Source organism: Arachis hypogaea, chromosome 18 (assembly GCF_003086295.3).
Source record: "Arachis hypogaea cultivar Tifrunner chromosome 18, arahy.Tifrunner.gnm2.J5K5, whole genome shotgun sequence".
NCBI classification, from domain to species: domain Eukaryota; kingdom Viridiplantae; phylum Streptophyta; class Magnoliopsida; order Fabales; family Fabaceae; genus Arachis; species Arachis hypogaea.
Genome location: NC_092053.1, coordinates 7637610 through 7660172, shown reverse-complemented (window position 1 = coordinate 7660172; position 22563 = coordinate 7637610). Strand labels below are relative to the sequence as shown.

The 22563-nt window shown below is 31.6% G+C and overlaps 2 protein-coding genes and 1 long non-coding RNA gene across 29 annotated transcripts; all 3 read right to left on the bottom strand.

The window, feature by feature from the left end:
* Window positions 1–1013: 1013 nt before the first annotated feature.
* On the bottom strand, window positions 1014–2112 carry LOC112771967 (uncharacterized). Its single transcript, XM_025816833.3, has 2 exons — window positions 1560–2112; window positions 1014–1475 (listed from the first exon to the last, which is right to left on the bottom strand). Exons 1-2 carry the CDS (start codon window positions 2068–2070, stop codon window positions 1288–1290), a joined length of 699 nt encoding a protein of 232 aa, XP_025672618.2. The 5' UTR covers window positions 2071–2112; the 3' UTR covers window positions 1014–1287.
* Window positions 2096–4482, bottom strand: LOC140181225 (transcription factor MYB101-like). Its single transcript, XM_072224747.1, has 3 exons — window positions 4177–4482; window positions 3030–3156; window positions 2096–2118 (listed from the first exon to the last, which is right to left on the bottom strand). Exons 1-3 carry the CDS (start codon window positions 4480–4482, stop codon window positions 2096–2098), a joined length of 456 nt encoding a protein of 151 aa, XP_072080848.1.
* A 10677-nt stretch (window positions 4483–15159) lies between these two features.
* LOC112770828 (uncharacterized) lies at window positions 15160–20673 on the bottom strand. 27 transcript variants are annotated; one of them, XR_011876366.1, is made up of 13 exons: window positions 20378–20673; window positions 20149–20221; window positions 19149–19258; window positions 18729–19043; window positions 18446–18623; window positions 18099–18253; window positions 16903–16925; window positions 16709–16809; window positions 16478–16586; window positions 16120–16379; window positions 15852–15992; window positions 15654–15753; window positions 15160–15500 (listed from the first exon to the last, which is right to left on the bottom strand). It is a non-coding gene; the product is annotated as an uncharacterized lncRNA (long non-coding RNA). The 27 variants fall into 27 exon arrangements; XR_003186742.3 differs by having other exon boundaries at window positions 18099–18265; window positions 18458–18623; XR_011876379.1 differs by having other exon boundaries at window positions 15690–15753; window positions 18099–18265; window positions 18458–18623.
* Window positions 20674–22563: the final 1890 nt, after the last annotated feature.

Below are 22563 nucleotides of genomic sequence, written 5' to 3'. Positions count from 1 at the left end.
GTTAATTTTTTTTAAAAGATTTAAAACTTAATAATATTCAATTATTTATGGATACCCACGGATATATGCCTTTCCTGCAGGAGAAAATAAACGGAGATGAAAATAAGATAGGAATGAAGAGTATTTTACTAATTTTTAATCCAACTTTATTATTCTATAGAGATTATTACTTTATTTCTCCATTTTATCTTATAATAATAATTTTTTATATATTTAATAAACATAAAAAAATTATTTGTTATATTGAATAATATTGATTCCATAAAATTATTTATTAAATAGTATAATGTCATTTATGGGTCGTAGACACAAATATTAATTTTAGCAGCAATCAAAGTTATCGCATAATAAGTGCGGTTTTTACAACACAAAGATTGTCGTGAAAAAATTAAATAGTTGAGTCATCAATCGAAATAGTTGAAAAACGCAAGTTATGATAACAACAAAAGTTTATAGCAAAGGCGATATATAACAACAATTGAAATTGTTAGCAAATGCGAGTTAAGTCAGTGATTGAAAAAATTACAGACACTGATAGTTTATGTCAGCGAATGAAATTGCTGGGAAAGATTAGTTATACCAGCAATCAAAGTTGCAAGCGATGCTGAGTTATGCCAGGAATCGAAGTTGTTGGCAAAAAACTTGGTATTACTGCAAAAATATTACTGACATAACATGATTTTTACTTGTGACGTAAGGAATTGCTGCAAAATTTTTTACTCAACATGCATGTGTTATTAATTAAAATTTTGGGTATTACTAACATGTAACTTAAAAACACATTTTTAAAATATTATCAAAAATATTTTACTAAAAATTATTAAAAATAAAAAATATTTTAATATTTTAATGTATTATTGAGTACATAAAGGATAAAAAAATTTATATTATTATATTTTTAAAATATATTTTTATTAGGGCACAAGATATATGGCTAAACCTAAAATTAGTTTAATAATAAATATTGTGTTGAGGAATTTATTTTAAAACATATTTATTCAATATATCAAGAATTGCCTAAATGTAATTTCATTCAACTGCATGTATGAAAGCACACAAGAAAAAATTATTAAACAAGCTAAGTCATGACATTTGTTAAGGACATCTAAAAAAAAAACTCAATAAATTTGATTGCCCTAACCTGCACACTTTGAAATTGCAGTGTGTTCTTCTGCTTACCTAACTTAAAATCCTAACATAGCATATTGGATTTCTAATTATTCTAAATATATGAATGAATGCATATATGATTTCTTTAGTTATTACCATCCATCAATATTCTGTATGTTACCAAGATTCAAATCCATCATCATCATCATCAGGGAAGTCCTCATCATAATCAACTTTGTACCACTTTCGCACTGGCGAATATATTGGACAATTTTTAAGTATGCTAAGCAATTCATCGTCCATTTGTGGTATAAAATTATTCAATGCCTCCTTGTTATTGTTACAACCTCCATTATCATTCTTCTCTGTATAGAATATAACACACAATCATGAATTATAAATCATAATAATCAAACTCGTGAATCATAAATAAGTTAGTTTAATTTCACCTGTTGAAATCAATTGATGAGAAGAGCTTTGAGTTGCAATAATGGTGGCTGTTTCTTCCTTTTTACTGGTTCCAATTGGTGGCAACGGTGGCTCTTTACCTTCTTCAATAATTTTCCTCTTATCAGCTAATTCTTCTTTCTCCCTAACAATAACAATGGTTGCATCCATCTTTGACTTTCCCTTGCGACAAAGAGCATTACCCTCCATCACCACATCATTCAATAAACCACTACTCTTACAATAAGGAGACATAGGGGCTAATGGCAATACAAAACTTGCATTATTATTGGTGCAAGAGAAAGAAGAAGAAGAAGAATAATAATTTTGATTAGGTTGTTTCTGATTATGATTTGGTGGAGAATTGGCAGCAGAAATGTTTGAAGGTAGTTCAACATTGAGATTATTTTTAGGGTAACATGAAGCTAAGACCGAATAAAATGGTGATGAGGAAAAGTGTTGTACTTGTTGAACCGTTATTTGTGGAGGATATTCTCTTAGGCGCTTCTTCATTCTTGTGTTCCAAAAATTTTTGATGTCATTGTCTGATCTTCCAGGAACCTGAAAATGGAAAACATATATATAATAATAACATTGTAAATGGAAAAGGCTCTTGCCTGGTTCCGATGACGGAAACAATGCAATCCAACTGCAGCCAGAATGGTATTTGATATTGCTTTTTGTATAGATATCAGCCAAATTCTCGTCTAATCCTATCGAAAATCTCTTGGAATGAAGTTTTAGATTTAGATGTAATTTTGGAAGAACTTGGAGCATATTTGAAAAACTATCAAACACAACAACCACAATACATCATCGCAGAAGAAAAAGAATTATCATCAAATTTCAATCACAACAGCAATAAGAAGAATCAACAGAACATGAAATCGCAGTAGCATCAGCAAAAATTTAAGAAATACAAGAGGTAGGAATCTATGCAAATCCAGATTTAACAAGCAAATCAGTAACAAATTTAATAACAATAGATCACAAATTCAATTTCACAAGATCTGTAATCAAACCTTTTTTTTTTTAGTCAAAATTGAGTTTAACTCTATTAGTTGAAATTAGGGGTGTATATATAGTTAGACCCGATCTAAAGATCTGGCCCATGCCTGAAGCATTTTAGGACATTTTGGCCTGGACCCAAAGTGGCCTGGGTCTAATCCCAAAAAAGAGAATGAAACTTTGAAGGATACTTAAACTGAGGTCGAGCTATAGCTCGGGTCACCCGGACCCGACCCGGTGAACATACACTTCTCAAAATTAGGGCACGCATTCACGTAACGCACAATGAAGATTGAAGGCATCCAGCGAGGCTGAGGCACAACCCTGAAGCCTGAACCCTGTCTTCTCTCCTCAGCACGTAACCATTGAACCACACCCCCTCGTCCCCTCACGCATGGCGGCGACGACGTCACCCTTTTCCTCTTAGTCCTCTCTGTCTCTCTCCAGCCACTGACACCACTCACCAGCCTCAAAGTCACCTTGCCCCGCGAAAAAGCTCCTCTGTTCGACTGCTTCTTGGCGACGACTAACGACGACTCTCAGCAAAGTGCGATGGCTTTTCTCTGCTTTCCCCAGTCGTCTTCTTCTTCTCTGCCACCATCAATCAGCCACTAGAAGTCACCGTTTCTGCTCTGCTCTCTTCTCTAGTCTTCTTCTCTTTTCTGACATCTATTCTCTTTCTAAGAATTTTGATTATTAGAACTTGGTGTTGATTATTGTTCTGATTTTTTATTATCAGTGATGGTAGTTTCTTTTTTCTGAAAAAAATTAATTAGTAAATATATTTTGGTGTTCTGATTCTTGTTCTGATTATCAGTAAATTAAATATGGCTGATTATTTCTGAATCTGAAAAAAAAATAATTAGTTTTGATTCCTTTTATTTCTTTTTTTAGTTGAATCTGATGTGTTGCTGATTATAATCTAAATTAGAATCTGAAAATATCTATTGTTGATTATTGCTGAATCTGAAAAAAAAAAAAATTTTTTCGCTAAAAAATTAATTAGTTTTGATGGATCACCCGATTTTCATCCGGTAAATTGTGAACCGAATATGTATAAGTTTCAACGGATTTAGGATCGAATTATGATCTAAAAAATAGAGCGGTATATATATTTAGAGTTTGATCTAGATTAAGACGAATTTGAATTCACTCAATCTATGTACACCCCTAATTAAAATGATGATTATAAATAATTACAAAAAAAAATCTTCATTTTTAGAAAAATATTTACATCAAACACTTTTAACATCAGCATAAAATGCATTATTACGAATTAATTATGTATTTAAATTATATTTTAATTAATAAAATAAAAAGAATACATGTTTGATTATTAAAAAATATTAATGTCAAAATGATATTTATTATGAAAAATGTAGACGTAGTACAATTGTCGATTTTATATATTAAAAAAATTGTGTATATATATACATCAACAAAAGTGACTTATTGAACAGGATGATTATCGCACCAAAAGACAATAGACGCACGGAAAAGAGTCGGTCACATGAATATAGACCCAAACATGCATTTAGAATAAATAAATAAACAAATAAAATTTTTGATATATATCACACTATAAACTCTATATATATAGCTAAGCGATACCTCGGTAGCCATTAGAGCCCATTTGTTTCCGAACTTAGCATGAAGATCATCGATGAGTTTCTCCTCTTTTTCAGAGAAAGGACCCTTCTTCAAGTCAGGCCTTAGATGGTTCGACCATCTAAGCCTACAACTTTTGCCACTTCTCCTCAACTCAGAAGTCTTTCGAATTAAACTCCAATTACCTTTGCCACACTTCTTTACTTGCTCGATAAGTATGGCGTCCTCTCTCGGCGTCCAAGGCCCCTTTCTCAAATTATCTCTCCAAGACTCACAATTCTCATTGTTCTTGTTATTATTGGAGATCATTTTGACCATATATGGCTGCTGCTGCTTCTTAATTGCACCAATCTATATTTGTTTTGATACGAAACAAAGACATAAATGGGTATGTAAGGACTAAGAATTTGATCGACGAAACAAGAAAGAAATGAAGTTAGAGAAAGATGTGGGGTTTTGTTTTGTTTTGGTGTTTAGTGTTTTAGAGAGAGAGAAGAAAAGTGAGGTATGAGAGCTAACACTTCATAATACTTCCGCGTTATATACAGCAGCACCGGCACGAATCTAGGACTTAAAAAAATAATTTTATTAATTTAATTTCTTTTTATAATCTATTTGTTTATAATTTATATTTTTTAAAGAGTTTAATTTTAATACATTAATTAATAATACAAAATGTTTTATATAGTCGTCTAATTATATCTGATTTTTTGTATCATCATTTACATGGTCAATCTAATTACGTAATTAGACGTACGTGTAAAATTATTTTGCATTAACAAAGTAAATAATGTGCATGAAAATTAATTTTTTTAAAATAAAGTATTTATAAATATATCCACAAAATTAAAGATATTTTATTAGCTACACGTATTTTTAGTTTTTTTAATAATTTCTTATTATTTACTTAGCATTAATAAAAATATTTTAGAGACTAATTTATTAGTGAAAATTTTCTTTTAGAAATTGGCCTATTAATCAAATATATTTTTGGCGTAACAAGGGAAAAACACATATAAATAGAGGTTAATTTCTGTGACAAAGAAGAAAAAAAAATTAGGTTTCACACAAGAAAGGTTGGAATAAAAATGGGTGATGTATATCTTAGGTATTGTTTGGGTAAGATTTTAAAAATATTTTTAAAAAAAATAAAATTAATGTTATATTTAAATATTTTATATAAAAAAATTTATTTATTAATTATATTTAAATATAATAATATAAAAATATATTTTATTTATTTATTATGTAAAAATATTTTTTAAATAAAAAAATATTTTTAAAAACAATATAAATTATAACTTTAAAAGGATTTTATTTATTTAATATTTTTATTTTTATTATTAAAAATTTATCAAACATACTTAAAAAAATTAAAAAAAATCTTTTTTTTTAATAACTTAATAACACTTATGCAAACGTTTAATCTTATTATAATTTTAAGCTATCTTAATCTTTTAATTTCATAATGCCTCGGTAAAAGAAAAAGAAACAAAAATCAAAATATCTAAATACACTTCTTTCAATTTTTTTATTTATTTATAAATTAAATCAAATTCTATTTTATATTCTTTATAATAATTTAAAAATAAATATTCTGATGGCCAATTTTATTAACATTGAGAATTTAAAAAATGACAAAAAATTTATGTTATAATTTAATTATTTTTTATTTATGTCTGAATAATAATTATATTTTAACTTATTATTTTCTATTAAATTAATTTTGATTAATTTTATGATTGTTTAAAAAAAAGTTAGACTGACAGTCCCATACAACAGACTATAAAATAAGATAAATTAATATTTTAAATTTATTTTATTTTAATAAATTGGACTTACTTGCTGTAACTTTGAATCGGTTTTAACAGATTTTGATAGAAGGTATTTTTTTTAACTTTTCTATAAGCATTTAAATATCTTTTTAAAACGTTACAATTAATTTTAAAAATTACACCAAATATTAATACTATATCTTTTTATAAATTAAAAATTTTAAAAAAATTTACTTATGAATCTATCTAAATTGATCTTTAATCTACTTATTTTTGCAATATTAAGATATGCAACTTAAATTATTTTTTTAATAATAAAATTATTTTTTATTCTTTTTGTTATCAGTATTTTGAATTTGAACATATCTTATCTCTTTCTTCATTAATGATAAAGTTTTTTAAAATGAATGCTTTACGTATCCATTAATGCCATGATATGAAATATGCATTTTTTGTTAAAGTATTATTTTTTTCAAGAGTAATAAATTATATTTTACAATCTGCTACACATTCAAGTAATATTATTATCCAAGTTCAATTAAGTAGACTCAACACTAAAAAAAATTATTCTCATTAAAAAGAGCGTAATTACACATGCACACTTCATTCTTTTAACCAAGTTATTTACATTTACGCGCGGAACTTTACGTTATTGTCATCATTGTATTCTTCTTCTCCACGTTCCTCCTCCTCCTTCTCCTCCTTTTCCTTCTCCTTCTTCTTTTTTGCTTGTTTTCTTTTTATAGTCATTCTTTTGTTGTTACTGTTACTGCTGTTATTGCAGTAGAAGGTGAGAAAAAAATTTAAATTATATAGAACAACAAGTCCAAATGAACTTTAATTCACTCAAAAATGAACTGCAATTACATAACAATTGCAACACAATTAACTCAGGAATGAACTGAAATTACATAATGATTTTGACACAATTAACTCAGAAAGAAAGAGACGCAGAGAACAATGGTAAAGAATCTGCAGGTTTGACAATGGATATTAATAATAAAAGATTTCCAACATGAACTTAGAGATTTTTGCATGTAGATTTCAAGTTCAACTGAGAAGAATTTAGCTACAACAGAAGAAAAGATTTTTAAAAAAATGCATTTTAAAGAAAAGGAGTATATTCGTGGTATCTTATATTAAATTCATAATTCATTATTTCTTGTTATATTTTTTCTATTTAATTTTACTGATTTTCTAAGGCCTTGTCCAAGTGCTAAACTCAAATTTAATACATAAACTTAGAAATTGTGTTAAATTTGAGTAAATCAAGAAGAATTTTGAGAAAATAAAATAAGAATGAGAAGATAAAGAAGAAAAAAGATGAAAAAGAAGAAGAAGCAGTATAAGATGAGGAGAAAGAGTTTTGAATTGTGCAGGACAACAAGTCCAAATGCATGTTAATTCACTCAGAAATGAACCGAAATTATTTAATGATTACGACATAATCAACTCACAATTAACTCAAAAATGAACCGAAATGACATACTAATTGTGACATAATTAACTCAGAATTGAACCCAAATTTATCATAATGATTGCGACATATAAACTCAGTTCGAAAACAAGCACACAAACAAGACTGAATTATGAACAAAAACACATCCAAAATCAATTTTAGATCAGACAACGTCATTAATATGTTTTTCTTCTTTTTTGTTTGATATTTTCTTCTCTTTTTCTTGGTTTTATTCCTCTTAAGAGAGTAAATCAAAAAGAATTTTTAGAAAATGAAATAAAAAGATGAAAAAAAAGGTGAAAAAGAAAAAGAAGAAGCAGTAGAAGATGAGGACAAAGAAAAGAAATAATTTTGAATTGTGCAGGACAACGAGTCCAAATGCACCTTAATTCACTCAGAAATGAACCGAAATTACATAACAATTGCAACATAAATAATTCAGTTCGAAAATAATCACACAAACAAGACTAAATCATGAACAAAAATACATCAAAAATCAATTTTGGATCAGACAACATTAACATGGCAAAAATTCAACAATAACGATGATAATGATAATGATGATATATATAAGAAGAAGAAGATGATGATGATGATGATGTTGATGATGATGATGATGATGGAGGAGGAGAAGAAAAAGAAACGAGAAGAAGAAAGTCAAATGAGAAAAGAAGGAGGATGAGGATTGTGGTGTTGTTGGTGATAACGATAACGAAAGAAGAAAGCGGAAAAAAGAAGCGCGTGACTCTAAATCACTTGAATGAATTTGGATGTTAAAATTGTTTAGATGTGGAGAATAATTCTATATTTTATTAATTAATAAAAAATAAAATACAAAGATATTCAAAAATAAGATCTCATAATAAAAAGCAGGGATATCCCAAAAATAATACACTAATAGTATTCACACTACTACATAAGTGACTTTTACTAACATTTAAAAAATGTTACTAAATCATATTAAAATGTTACCTATGTATATTAGTAACATTTTAACAAATGTTAAATATACCATATGTTACTAAAGAGTTTTACTAACATTCTTCTAAAGATTTAATAACATTTAGTAAAAATGTTACAAAAGATATTCTATAGTAATATTATAAAAAGTGTTACAATAGACCATTCATAGTAACACTTAGAGAAATGTTACAATAGATATTTTTTGTAACACTTAAAAAAATGTTACCATAGATATTTTCTGTAACACTTAAAAAATATTACAATAGATATTTTATGTAACACTTAAAAAATGTCACAATAAGTCTTTCTAATAATATTTTAAAAAATGTCGCAATAGATATTCTATAGCAATACTCTAATAAATGTTACAAAAGATTTTCTTTACTAACAACAAAAAATATTACAATAGATCTTTAGTAACATTTAAATGCACAAAATATTGAATTAAAATCTTTTTCTTCAATTACATATTCTACACCCACTTTACAAATTAAATCCAAGATATTTAAACATTAAAATTGGTCTAATAAATCAATTTTTCTATTTTTTCAATATGCTTACATGATTAAATACAAAATATACTACACATAACACACTCTAAGGCCTAGCTGATGACAAGTCATCTTAGCTTAGTTTCATTAGTCTTTTTCTTTTGTTTTCAATTATTTTTATGCACTTTCTTGAGCCATAAGTAAGCCAATTGGGTAGAATTTCATATTTCCTTTGATTCAATCAACCATAGATGAATTAATGCAATTTCATGAGATTTTGTGGTATAATTGTCATATATTATGAAAGAATAACAAACTCATGATTTTGAGCATAGCTTTGATGTGTTTGGTTGATTGATAATAGGTGAAAAGAGCTTTGAAGAAGGTTGAAGAAAGAAGAAAGGGCAAGGAGCAAGAGAGAACAAAAAGCTTGAGCAAAAGCTTGCCTCAAACTTTAGCTCAAGCTTTTGGAAGAGTGAATTCACATTGGTTGGAACAAAAAGCTTGCGCCAACGTTTGCCTCAAGCTTTTTGGCAAACGTTGGCGCCACACACCAACACCCTGGAGGAGAAAAGCTTGCGCCAACGTTTGCCTCAAACTTTTTGGCAAACGTTGGCGCCACACATGCACACAAGGGGATCAACGTTTGGCCTAAAGTTTGATCTCAAACTTTAGCCCAAACGTTGGTAGCAGCAAATGGGGGCAGCTGATATGAAAAGCTTGAGCCAAAGTTTGCCTCAAACTTTGACTCAAGCTTTTATGATTTATAACCGGTTCATAATGGATTTCTCTCCAACTCCAAGAGCAATCAACCAAGGCCTTTATCAACCCAATTCCATCAAGAGCAAAGACCCAATTCAAGGCTTGAAGACCATTTGAAGAAAGTGTATAAATAGCTTAGGATTTAAGTTTTTCGAGAGCTTTTCCTGGAGAATTCTTGAAACACTTACGGAGAGCTCACCTTTGCATTTTTGATTTGTTGCTTTAGAATTCTAGAGAATTAGGAAGGAGAATTGATCTCTCTTCTTCCTTGTTCTTGCTCAGCACTCATTACTTTTCTTGCTTTGGATCTTGGGTGGAGAATTGAAGAACTTCTGTTTCAATCTGAAATCTTGTTTAATTTTCTGCATAATTGAATTTTCATTTCTGTTAATTGCTTCTTCCTATACTCTTTCTGCAATTTACATTTCTTTATTTCCTTTGAAATTGTCTTGCTGGATCTAGGAAGGCAGTGAGATCTAGACTCAGCTATCTAGTCTCTCAAGTCCTGAGATCTACAGTTTTAAATTTCAATTTCCTTATTTCATTGCTACACCAAGCTTTTTCTCATTTCCATTTTAGATCCGTTTTAATTCAAGTCATCTTCTACTTTTCTGTTTATTGCATTTTACTTTTCCTTGTTTAATTTCTGCAAATCCAATTCCCAGTTCCCTTTACAATTCAAGCCATTTACATTTCTTGCACTTTAAGATTCTGCAATTTATATTTCTTGCAATCTAAGTTTCTGCAATTTATATTACTTGCACTTCAAGATTCAGCCTCTTTAATTTCTCTGCACTTTAATTTCTTGCCAATTGTCCCTCTCCCTTTTTATTTCATGCAATTTAGCTTCTGTCGAATACAAACAACTCAAATCAACTCTTGATTCGCTAGACTAAGTCATCCACTAAACTAAAATTGTTCAATCCTTCAATCCTTGTGGGATCGACCTCACTCCCGTGAGTTTTATTACTTGATGCGACCCGGTGCACTTGCCGGTGAGTTTCGTGTTGGATCGTTTTCCACACATCAAGTTTTTGGCGCCGTTGCCGGGGATTGAAATAGATTGACAATGATTAAGTGAAGTGGAAGATCTAGATCTAGCATTTTTATTTTCCGTTTCTCTAACTTTGGACTAACCCACTAACTGTTTGAATTTTTGATTGAACTAACTGAAACCTCACTTTAGCAATAAAGTGAAGTTTTCTTGGTTTCTCTGGCTTCGTATGATTCTCATACTTCAGCTTGTTGAATATACGAGAGAAGCAATTCTCTCTTACTAATCTTTCAAGCCTATCAACTGTTTGATACATTATGTCAGCTAAACCTTTTAACCACATTTTGGACATGAATGTATTCAATCTTCATTTGGACTATTTGTGATTGTGCAGATCCTGGAGAAGAACCCAACGAATCCTAGTCAGCATGGTAGTAATGTCCCCACCTTAGATGATAATGTAACCCATAACTTGAAGCACCCACTCATCACCATGAACGACATTGCTCAGTGGTTTGAAGCTTTCTCACAAGGAAACATCATCGGATGGGAAGAACTAATGAGTGAACTCCTAGTCAAGCTGAAGCCACCTCAGAGAACTGTTAAACCAGAGACAGGAGTGCAACTATTCGCACAAGAGAAGGAAATTGAAGGTATTCGTGCAATCATGGCCCAAAGCGAGCAGATACATCAACAGCTTAAGCAACAATTGGAGCTAATTAACAGAAAAATAGAAGAACTGCGACATGCTGTGGCAAATGCACAGAACTCACCTCAAAATCCCCATTGTTGGAATCAACTTGAAAAAGGTTCTGGAGTAATTAACTATGAGCAACAAAGTCATGAGCAATCACACTCTCCAGACAGCTCCTCAAGCATGTTCCAACGTAGGACTCAGAATGATGTGTACAACCCACCCTGGAGAACTCAATCCAACTGGAGGGGGGTTGAAAACCAAAATCAAAAACCAAGGGACTTCAACTGCAACAACCCCAACTTCAAAAACCAACATAAAAACCACCCCCACAACAACAATCATCACACACCATCCCAATACACACACTTCCAACCCCGTCCTACCTCACCACTCGCCCAAAATGACTTTCATCAACCATCACAGTTGACACAACCACAACCAATTCCAAACTCTCAAAGACTCTATGTTCTAGAAATGATGATGGAAAGATTCATGAAAGTTCAAGAAATGATAACAATAGAGCAGGAAGAAATAAGGAAAAATCAAGAGATGATAAGCAGGAACCAAGAGGCCTCACTCAGAAGAGTTGAAAGGCAAATGGAACAACTGGTTCAAAACCTTGCTGAATTGGGCGAGAGAGAGGCAAATATATCCCTAAGGGCCACTGAAGATGACCCAAAGAACAGTGAAAAAACTGTTGGGTTGAAAGGGAAAGCAGTTAGGGAAGAAAGTGAGAAGGCTATGGAAAAGGAAATAATCATCAAAGAAAGACACCACAGAGGAATTCCACAAAAAGAAATAGAGGAAAGGAAGCCCATAGTGAGAGGAGGAAACCAAAGGCAACAGAAGCCTCAACTTCCATGATCCGAGGATGAAAGATGTCAAGCTAGTGACAATAAAAGAGCGCTTGTTGGGAGGCAACCCAACCGGAGGTAACCTTCTTTTCATAACTATTTCAAAAAAAAAAAGCGGTTAATTAGTTTTATCTACATTGCGAGAAGCTAAGTTTGGTGTTACACACCAAAACAATCTAAGGGAGAATGAAGGATTCTAAGTTTGGTGTTCCACCAAAATTTCATCATAAAACATATTCTCACCTTCTGCATCATGCTAGCTTCAAGCATTTAGACAAACTAGTTAACTATTCTGTGGTTTCCTAGTTTTCAGTTTTACTACTTTTAGCAAAGAAAAAAAGTTTCACATCTGGTTAGTTTGATGAACAAGAACCATTGGCAAGGTACTAAGTTTGGTGTTCCCACACCAAAGTAAGTTCAAAGGCCCACAAAATAAATTATGCATGCTAACCATTTTTCAAGTGCTTGGGGAACAAGCAACTTTCAATATCATTGCAGAGCACCATACAAACTTTTGGAAGATTTAGCATCATCAATCAAAGAGGTGAAAGAGGAATATGAAGACCAGCAATGATGATGAGGAAGAGGACATCAAGTAAACTCCAAAAGGTTGTATTGTTCATTATCAGATATTGCTGTAATTGAAAGTGATATTATACCCCTATCTGTCCTTCTGTCTAGTATAGTTTTTCTGCAATTCAATAATCAAGATGCTTGATCATTTACAACACTATACTCTCCAAACTTGTTTGCACTCAATATTTCAAAAATGCATCACATGAAAGTTCTTTGAAAAGAAGGATCGAGGAATTAAACAATTTTGAGGCAAGCAAAAGATTAGGAAAAGTGGTGGTTCTAGTTGTATAATCATGTATTGAGGTTGCATGCTTATGAAAACTTGCATGGGAGCTCATAGGCAGGACATAGAGTTCAAAGAAGTGTTGTGGAGATTCTCAAACATTTATTGATCCAAGAAGCAGCAAACAAAACAAAAAGAAAATAAAGAAAATACAAAAACAAAAAGAACATGGCCCAAGGCTCTGAGCATCGATTACTAGGCAAAAAAGAAGAAAGAAACAAGAACTCAAAGAGTTGTTATCCTAGTAAATGCTTGTGGTCGAATTGTGTCAAAGAAAGAGGCTTGAGCAAGTAAATCCTTAGGGGTGCTTTAACACCTAATACCTTAAAACCAACTGGTTTAGGAGTATTGATTGAAAGCTTATCTAAAGAGCCGCTTTGAGACATGACACTTAGAGTCAAGGCCAAAGCACAGCAACTATAAGCTGCTTCAAGGTGATTACCTATAGAGAGATCTCCATGATATCATTTGGATGAAAGTCCTAGGACCTAAGACCCCCAATATATAAGGACTAGTAAGCACTGAGGCCCTTGCATGAGCATATGATTTAGAGTTCACCCCACTGTCACTTAATCACTTCACTCACAGGATAGTACATGTAATTCTTCAAATCCATTCTGATTGAAAGAACCTTTGAGCATAATTCTTTTCTTGCTTGGGGACAAGCAAGCTTTAAGTTTGGTGTTGTGATGACAAGTTATCTTAGCCTAGTTTCACTAGTCTTTTTCTTTTGTTTTCAATTATTTTTATGCACTTTCTTGAGCCATAAGTAAGCCAATTGGGTAGAATTTCATATTTTCTTTGATTCAATCAACCATAGATGAATTAATGCAATTTCATGATATTTTGTGGTATAATTGTCATATATTATGAAAGAATAACAAACTCATGATTTTGAGCATAGCTTTGATGTGTTTGGTTGATTGATAATAGGTGAAAAGAGCTTTGAAGAAGGTTGAAGAAAGAAGAAAGGGCAAGGAACAAGAGAGAACAAAAAGCTTGAGCAAAAGCTTGCCTCAAACTTTAGCTCAAGCTTTTGGAAGAGTGAATTCACATTGGTTGGAACAAAAAGCTTGCGCCAACGTTTGCCTCAAGCTTTTTGGCAAACGTTGGCGCCACACACCAACACCCTGGAGGAGAAAAGCTTGCGCCAACGTTTGCCTCAAACTTTTTGGCAAACGTTGGCGCCACACATGCACACAAGGGGATCAACGTTTGGCCTAAAGTTTGACCTCAAACTTTAGCCCAAACGTTGGTAGCAGCAAATGGGGGCAGCTGATATGAAAAGCTTGAGCCAAAGTTTGCCTCAAACTTTGACTCAAGCTTTTATGATTTATAACCCGGTTCACAATGGATTTCTCTCCAACTCCAAGAGCAATCAACCGAGGCCTTTATCAACCCAATTCCATCAAGAGCAAAGGCCCAATTCAAGACTTGAAGACCATTTGAAGAAAGTGTATAAATAGCTTAGGATTTAAGTTTTTCGAGAGCTTTTCCTGGAGAATTCTTGAAACACTTACGGAGAGCTCACCTTTGCATTTTTGATTTGTTGCTTTAGAATTCTAGAGAATTAGGAAGGAGAATTGATCTCTCTTCTTCCTTGTTCTTGCTCAGCACTCATTACTTTTCTTGCTTTGGATCTTGGGTGGAGAATTGAAGAACTTCTGTTTCAATTTGAAATCTTGTTTAATTTTCTGCATAATTGAATTTCCATTTCTGTTAATTGCTTCTTCCTATACTCTTTCTGCAATTTACATTTCTTTATTTCCTTTGAAATTGTCTTGCTGGATCTAGGAAAGCAGTGAGATCTAGACTCAGCTATCTAGTCTCTCGAGTCCTGAGATCTACAGTTTTAAATTTCAATTTCCTTATTTCATTGCTACACCAAGCTTTTTCTCATTTCCGTTTTAGATCCATTTTAATTCAAGTCATCTTCTACTTTTCTGTTTATTGCATTTTACTTTTCCTTGTTTAATTTCTGCAAATCCAATTCCCAGTTCCCTTTACAATTCAAGCCATTTACATTTCTTTCACTTTAAGATTTGCAATTTACATTTCTTGCAATCTAAGTTTTTGCAATTTATATTACTTGCACTTTAAGATTCAGCCTCTTTAATTTCTCTGCACTTTAATTTCTTGCCAATTGTCCCTCTCCCTTTTTATTTCATGCAATTTAGCTTCTGTCGAATACAAACCACTCAAATCAACTCTTGATTCGCTAGACTAAGTCATCCACTAAACTAAAATTGTTCAATCCTTCAATCCCTGTGGGATCGACCTCACTCCCGTGAGTTTTATTACTTGATGCGACCCGGTGCACTTGCCGGTGAGTTTCGTGTTGGATCGTTTTCTACACATCACTAGCTACCTAAGAAATTTTAGAATGAGTTACCAACAAAAACAAACAAATGCCAGCACCAAGCATCTCCCTTACAGCAGATACAATGATTACGCGTGTCTTTGAAACTGAAACCTGCAAATAAATAGGTATAAAAATTTGAGTGGGTTGAGAACAGTTGTCAAAAAGGAATTTATGTGAAAGCACTCAAAATATTATCCACAGAAATACAGTGAAAAGTTATCATTTCCTAAGAAAATAGAACAAAGATATATATCGCATCAATACCTTCTTTAATTTGTGACAAAGATACCACATCAATACCTTGGTGGTTCAGCTTTTCAGCCAAAGTAGTAGCACCTGGAACAGTTGATGAAGTTGTACCAACCTGCATTTGTAGATGAAGAGTGTATATCACATATGTTAAGAAATCAAATTTACTAAAAATAACTTCCTAAAAGTGATATCAAAAGCCTTAGTTCTTACAGTAGCACATAAGAAAAATGGTATAAGACCACTAGCAATGTCTCTTGAAACTGCTTCAGAAAATACTTCAGGAGAAAGCGCATAATTTGTTGAAGCATCAGTTTTTAGTGACCTACAAAGCTCAGGATTAAGTCCACCTATCTGCCAATGCAAAGTAAAAACCGGTTAACAATAATCATAAAATGGGTATCCTTCAAGATTCAATGCTAAGACTTATAGAGGATCCTTATGAGAAGCCTTCTCAAATTTAATATTTCATTGAAGGTACCTGGCAGACTTTTAGTAGAGAAGAGTATGTTTGATCAGATGCATATGTCACAAGCTTAAGAAGAGCGTCTTTTCCAACCGTCCTTAAGATCTTGCCCGAGCAGCCAACAAGACAACTATTACTGCTTCACTCCCTTCAAGTACAGAGCAGTTTAAATATTTCACACATCGATCAGCATCCTCAAGATTTGCCATTGTCACAAAGCCAAACCCACGTGATTCTCTTGTCCACGGATCAACTACAAGATGTACATCTATGACCTAAGAATTACAGAAACAAAAAGGAAGATTAAAACACAGTTGGCAGGCAACATAAATCTCTACAAAAAGACTATTTTAGAATAAGCTAAAGTGCATACCTTTCCTTCAGCTGCAAAATGCTTCTCCAGTTCTCTCTTAGTGATCCTAGGAGATAATCCAGTCACATACAAGTTATTTCCAGAATTTTCTGCATCACTTGAGACGCTCCTAAACCAACAGGAAAAGAGCATACAAGATTAAACCAAAAATACAGAACCAGATAATATCGTGATACTGTTTGTCAGAGAAGAAGTTCACAAACAAAATCAAATCAAAAATCAAGTCCCAACCTTGAACGGCTTCTCAATCTTGACCTTGAAAGAAACCTGGATAAGGACCTGCTCTACCTGCTGTACCCCTTGTATGGGGACGGGAAGGAGAAGGAGAATACCTATGAAACAAAAAAAAAAAGGAACACTTAAAGGGGAAAAAGAACGCTTCCAAAACGAAAAATAGCAAAATAAAACACAGGTGGAGATCTAACCTTGATCTCCTTGAGTAAGACATCTGCAATGATTCAAAAGCAAAATAATAAAAAGAATTAGCAATTATAAAAAAAAAGTACTATTAAATTAGAACATAGCAAATGGCCTATCCACAAAAATATATCATAATTGATAATCATAATAATCAGATGAGTGAGTTTTCATATGCATAAAAGGAAAGTTAAAAAACAAAAAAAATTTAAGGAAATATTATCCGTCAATAATTATGAAATAACCTAATCAATCTGCCGATATCCTTCCTGTCAGTCTATAAATTATGAAGTACTCATTTGGAATCAAGGAAATCATAAAGTCGATTAAATTTAACATAGAACTTAGAACTATAGAAGTCAATCTTAATCCAATTGCCTTTCTTAGATCTAATATAAATTCTAGCTATACAATCAAACATCAGTACTATACTAACATAGAACCTATGAAACTTTTAATACTATACTAGACCTAGGAAATAACTGAAATATAACATGCAACAAAATTAATAATCCATTTTTCTGCAATGACTTGGAACAATGCACAAGCCTTTACTGTTGATGTATCTCTAACTTCAAAGTAGGTATCTCGCAGGAAAGACAAAATAAAAAATAAATAAATAAATAATTCTAACACTCAATCAATGAACATAACAAATGGATCCCTTCCATATAATCTGAAACCTGCACACTGAAAATTGTAGAACATACTCATAAAATTTCTAAATTATACACACAAATTCAAACTAAATATCATAGCATATGATCTGAAATCTAAGCTATCAGACGGTTATTCTGCAACATTTCGGTTAAGCTCAAATAACCTTAGATAAATACCACATGTCACAATCACCAAAAATCTGAATGAATTGCAAAACAGAACAGAGATCTCAGTATAGTTCATTAATTTATGCCCATACTTGTTAATTACATTATCTAATGCAAATAATATGTGAAAACCTGAAAATTAAAATTTAAAAGATAAAAAAAAATTTTTGCACCCTAACTGCAAAAAATATAAAAGAATCATATGATCCAAGAATGAATAATAGCCTTTGCTTAAATTTTAAGGATATGGGTGCTCAAAACTTAGCCCTTCTAGTTAAACAGGGCTGGAAAATTATTACTCAACCTCAATCTCTATTGTCGAAAATTCTAAAAGGCAAGTACTTCATGTTTTATGAATGCTGAGAATGGAACTTTACCTTGGTGGGGTTGGCGCAGTATTTTGGAGGGGCGGAAGGTCATTGAGAAGGGGCTAGTATGGCATGTTAGTGATGGGAACAGCATCAAGATCTTTAGAGACCCCTGGTTGTCTGATTCTTATCCATTCTCCGTTCCATAATCATCAATGCTCAACCTGCCGAATTCACTAATTATGTATGTCAGAAATTTAATTTTACCCAATGGTGAGTGGGATCAAACTCTTATTACAAACACTTTCAATTCTGAAAATTCTGAGAGGATACTGGCCACACGTATAAACAGGGGAGATGATAAAATTATATGAGCTCTTAATAGAAGTGGTCTGTACGAAACAAGTAGAGGATACCAGGTAGCTTACAGGTTCAATCACCCACCGGTTGAATTTTGCTCTGAAGCTATGCAAAATCGAGCTCTCTGGAAGGATATGTGGCAGTTGAGGATTCCGGTGAAGATCAAGATCTTTCTTTGGAGGGGATTTCATGAGAGGCTCCCAACCCTTCAAACACTGAATCACCGTATTCCATCTATTTTTCCAATTTGCAAGAGATGTAACCAGCACTAGCAATCAATTAATCATTGTATTTGGGCATGTGAAAAATCAAGAGAGGTTTGGGAGAAATGCAACTTACCCACATCAGTAGAAGAGGATATCGACAATTCATTCTATCGATCTTGACGGCGACGAAGCTCCTTCTCCGTACAGTTTGATGGTGATTCCGAGTTGGCTCATATGGAAGACGAGAAATCAGATGCTGTTCGAAGATGAAGCCTTCTCGGTGGACACAGTCGTGGCTTCCGCTCTCAAGCTCTACAATCAAATTCAACAATCCCTCAACTCTTAGATATGGCACTCTTATTCTCCAATTCTGATTAGCAAATCTGATTGTGAAGTTTTCTTGTTAGTCCCACCACTGAATTGAAGGAGCAATTAAACTCATTTATACCTAAAAAAAAAAGAATCGATGAAGTCATGATAGATGATACCCAAAAAAAAGAGTGATGAAGGTGAAATAGGGAACATAGTTGAAAACAGAGGTTTTCACATATACCACATTAGCAAGAACTTAACTTGAAAACAGTGGTTTAGAGTGATTTGGCAGCAAATGGTTGACATCACTAATAGCATAATTAAATAATTAATTCTGCCAAGAAGGGATTTCTGCAAGAAAATGGGAAGCTTGTTACATAACATAGAAGTATGTGGACAGAGAATTCCTCCAAGAAATTTAAGGGAACTTGTTGGATTAGAAGTGTCACTTATATTCAACATTCATACACATGAATTGAAAAGGGATCTGCAAGGATCACATAAAAAACTGAACTAGAGAGAGATTTAAAAGTAAAATATGATAAAGCTCATTCTTAAGCAAACAGTTTCCTTCTATTACTCATTGAGTTCATTGTGATCAAAATTAAAAAAATCCTATCGAGTAAAGAAATAAATCAATAAACGCGACAAACATGCTTTAACTTTGTTGCATTCACTAAGCCCAAATGATCCTCATATCACAGGCTTTATAAATTATACAAAATCTAAATGTCTTGTCATCAACTTGAAGGATTTAAGGTTTGAAGAGGCTCTTTAAATTGTTTTCTTTTGTCCAAAAAGAGAGATCATATAAACTTCTATTAATATACACAGTTTTACATATTTTTACAATAATAGAGAAATCTAAACTTTCATAAGCAAAGTTTTAATGGAGAGCAAGAAGCATACCCACACACATTTAAACTTAATGGTCTTAGCCTATACACAAAGAAACGAACCATCTCTAAGAGTACAAGTGAAATTTGAATTAACAAGTGAATCTTGCAGCTTCAACAAAAAGGACTTGAATTATATCAGGAACACAGAAGTAACAAGACTAAAAATCCCTTTAAGAATCTTTGCATTAAGGTATTAACAATAATGAATAATTGATAAATCAAATAATTCTATTGAAACAGTAATAATATTGTTACCAAATTTTGCTAATCATCCTTCTATATATTTGCAGAACAAGACAAATCTGCTGCTATATATTTGCAGAACAAGACAAAAAGGAGTACCTTAGCAGCTGGAGATGCAATTCTGGAATCATCAGTGTCCTGCTCGAGACTCCCAGACTTGAATTGAGCAAATCTTAACATTAGGAATTCAATCAATTCATGGCCAACAGATCTTAACAAATATATACAAAATACTTAAGAAGATTGCAAGAATAATAATGAAGCAGTGAAAATTAGAGAAGAAAGAACACGAAAGGAGATTTTTCTTCTCCTTCTTCGTCAGACTCACCTCAAAACAGAGAGTAACAAACCCTAGATATGATCGAGAAAGAAAAATAGAGTTTGTTGAAACAAGGGAGAGAGAGATTCAAGGAGCGGAGTGCGAGCGAGATGAAAGCACGATCGAGATCGAGATCGAGAGCGCGAGTGAAATTGAGAGCAAGAGTGCGAAGTGAGATCACGCCGATAGCAGGGTCCCCGATCTTTCTTTTGTCCCAGCTCTTAGGTTAAGTCTCCAATTTTGATTTTAGAGAATGGGAATAGCTAACACTTTTTAAGTTTTTTAAAAAAAAATTATATATATTCACTAACATTTTATTATAAATGTTACTTTATATATAATTTTATAATAATTACTAACACTTTAATAAATGTTAAGAGATAAATGTTACTAAATATTTAAAATGTAGTAGTGTCATCTAATGGTACATGGTTAAACTAAAAAGAATTTAGAAAAAGAAAGGAAGAAAATAAGTCGAATTGAACGAAACTAAGACTGTGTGTGGTTCAATGATTAGTTTTTATTACCAAGAATATCATTCCTAAGAATATAATGCCTAGAAACGAAATTACTTGGTATATAAAATTCTTATATTTGGTTATAAAATTTAATGTTTTGGAATATTATGTAATAATCCTAGGAATGAATAATTTTTTGTTTGGTTGGATCTAATTTTTTTGGTAATATTATGTAATATGCCAAAATTATCCTTAATCATTCAAGTTAAAAGATTAATGATTAAACTTAATAAACACATAAAAAAATTTTACATATAAATATATTTTCAATTAAAAGGTTAATATTATTATTTTTGGACAAAAAATATTTTTATTTCCAAAAATACCCCTATATCAAATATTTTCAACTAAAATTATTATTGACTTTTTCTTAAAAAATTAAATATAAATCTAATCAAATATTATTATTTTTTACATTTTGAATTTATAAAATATCTCTAATAATAAATTTATTAAAGATGTTTAATTAAAGTTATTATTGATTTTAATTTTTTTAAATTTACTAAAATACCCCTAATATTAAATATCTTTAATTTAAATTAACATTATCACAATTAAAGTTAGCATAAAATACTTACCTAAACGATAATTCATAATTCGCCTCATAATCCATAGTTGAATTAATATTAAACAAATCTCAAAAATTCTAACTAGATGTATTAAAAAGCTTCACTATTATCCAAATCAAAGTTACAAAGAAATCTCAAAAGTAAAAAATTACTAGCACTAATAAACATACATGCACAACTCTTGTACAAGAATACAAACACATCAACAAAATGAAATCAATGTTATGATAGACAGCCTCACACATAAAACAATTATCACAATTATTGAGCATGATGTCCTCTTCTCCATTGGTTTCACATTTTTTGTGCAAGTTGATCCCTCCATCTATCCCAAGCATTGCTCGTCTCAATTTGGTGGATCGTCCCACCATCTACTCCAAACATATTTTGATCTACTATATCATCAATAGGATCAACAACTATCACTCTTCTAATGTAATTATGCAAAAGGCAATATACAGTTATAATTCTTCCTAGAGTCTTAATAGGATACAATGACATTCCCCTTAAAATTTTTCATCTTCTTTTTAATACTCCAAATGCTCTTTCAATGATATTTCTAACTTGTGAGTGTTTCATATTAAAAAATTCTTGGACTGTATTGAGTTGACTATGTGGATTAAACTCACTTAAATGATATTTTTGTCCTCTATAAGATGGCAAAGATCTTATCCCTATTGAGAAGTAGTTTTTGTGAAGTTTAAACAAAGCCCAAAACAAATGAGAAGTGCCAGACAAGATCTAGGACATCACGTAAAGCTAGAAGGACCTTCTACAGCCTATCATATGGTCCCCACTTCCCACCCTCCAAAATAGATAAGAATAAGTATAAATGTGTAATAGAAAATTAATCTTTAATTAATTAATATTAATCAATTTTTGTATTATAAATTTATTTTTTAATTATAATTTTTTAAAAAAAATTAAAATTTAAAATTTAAAATAAAAATAATTTAAAAAATTAACTAATATTAAATTAAAATTAATTCGTTATTCGAATTCAATAAATAAATAAAGATAGAATAATACTTTACAATCAAGTTAATTATCCAACTAAATCTAACTAAAATGATATAACCTAATTGACATTCTCGCACCACTAAACATG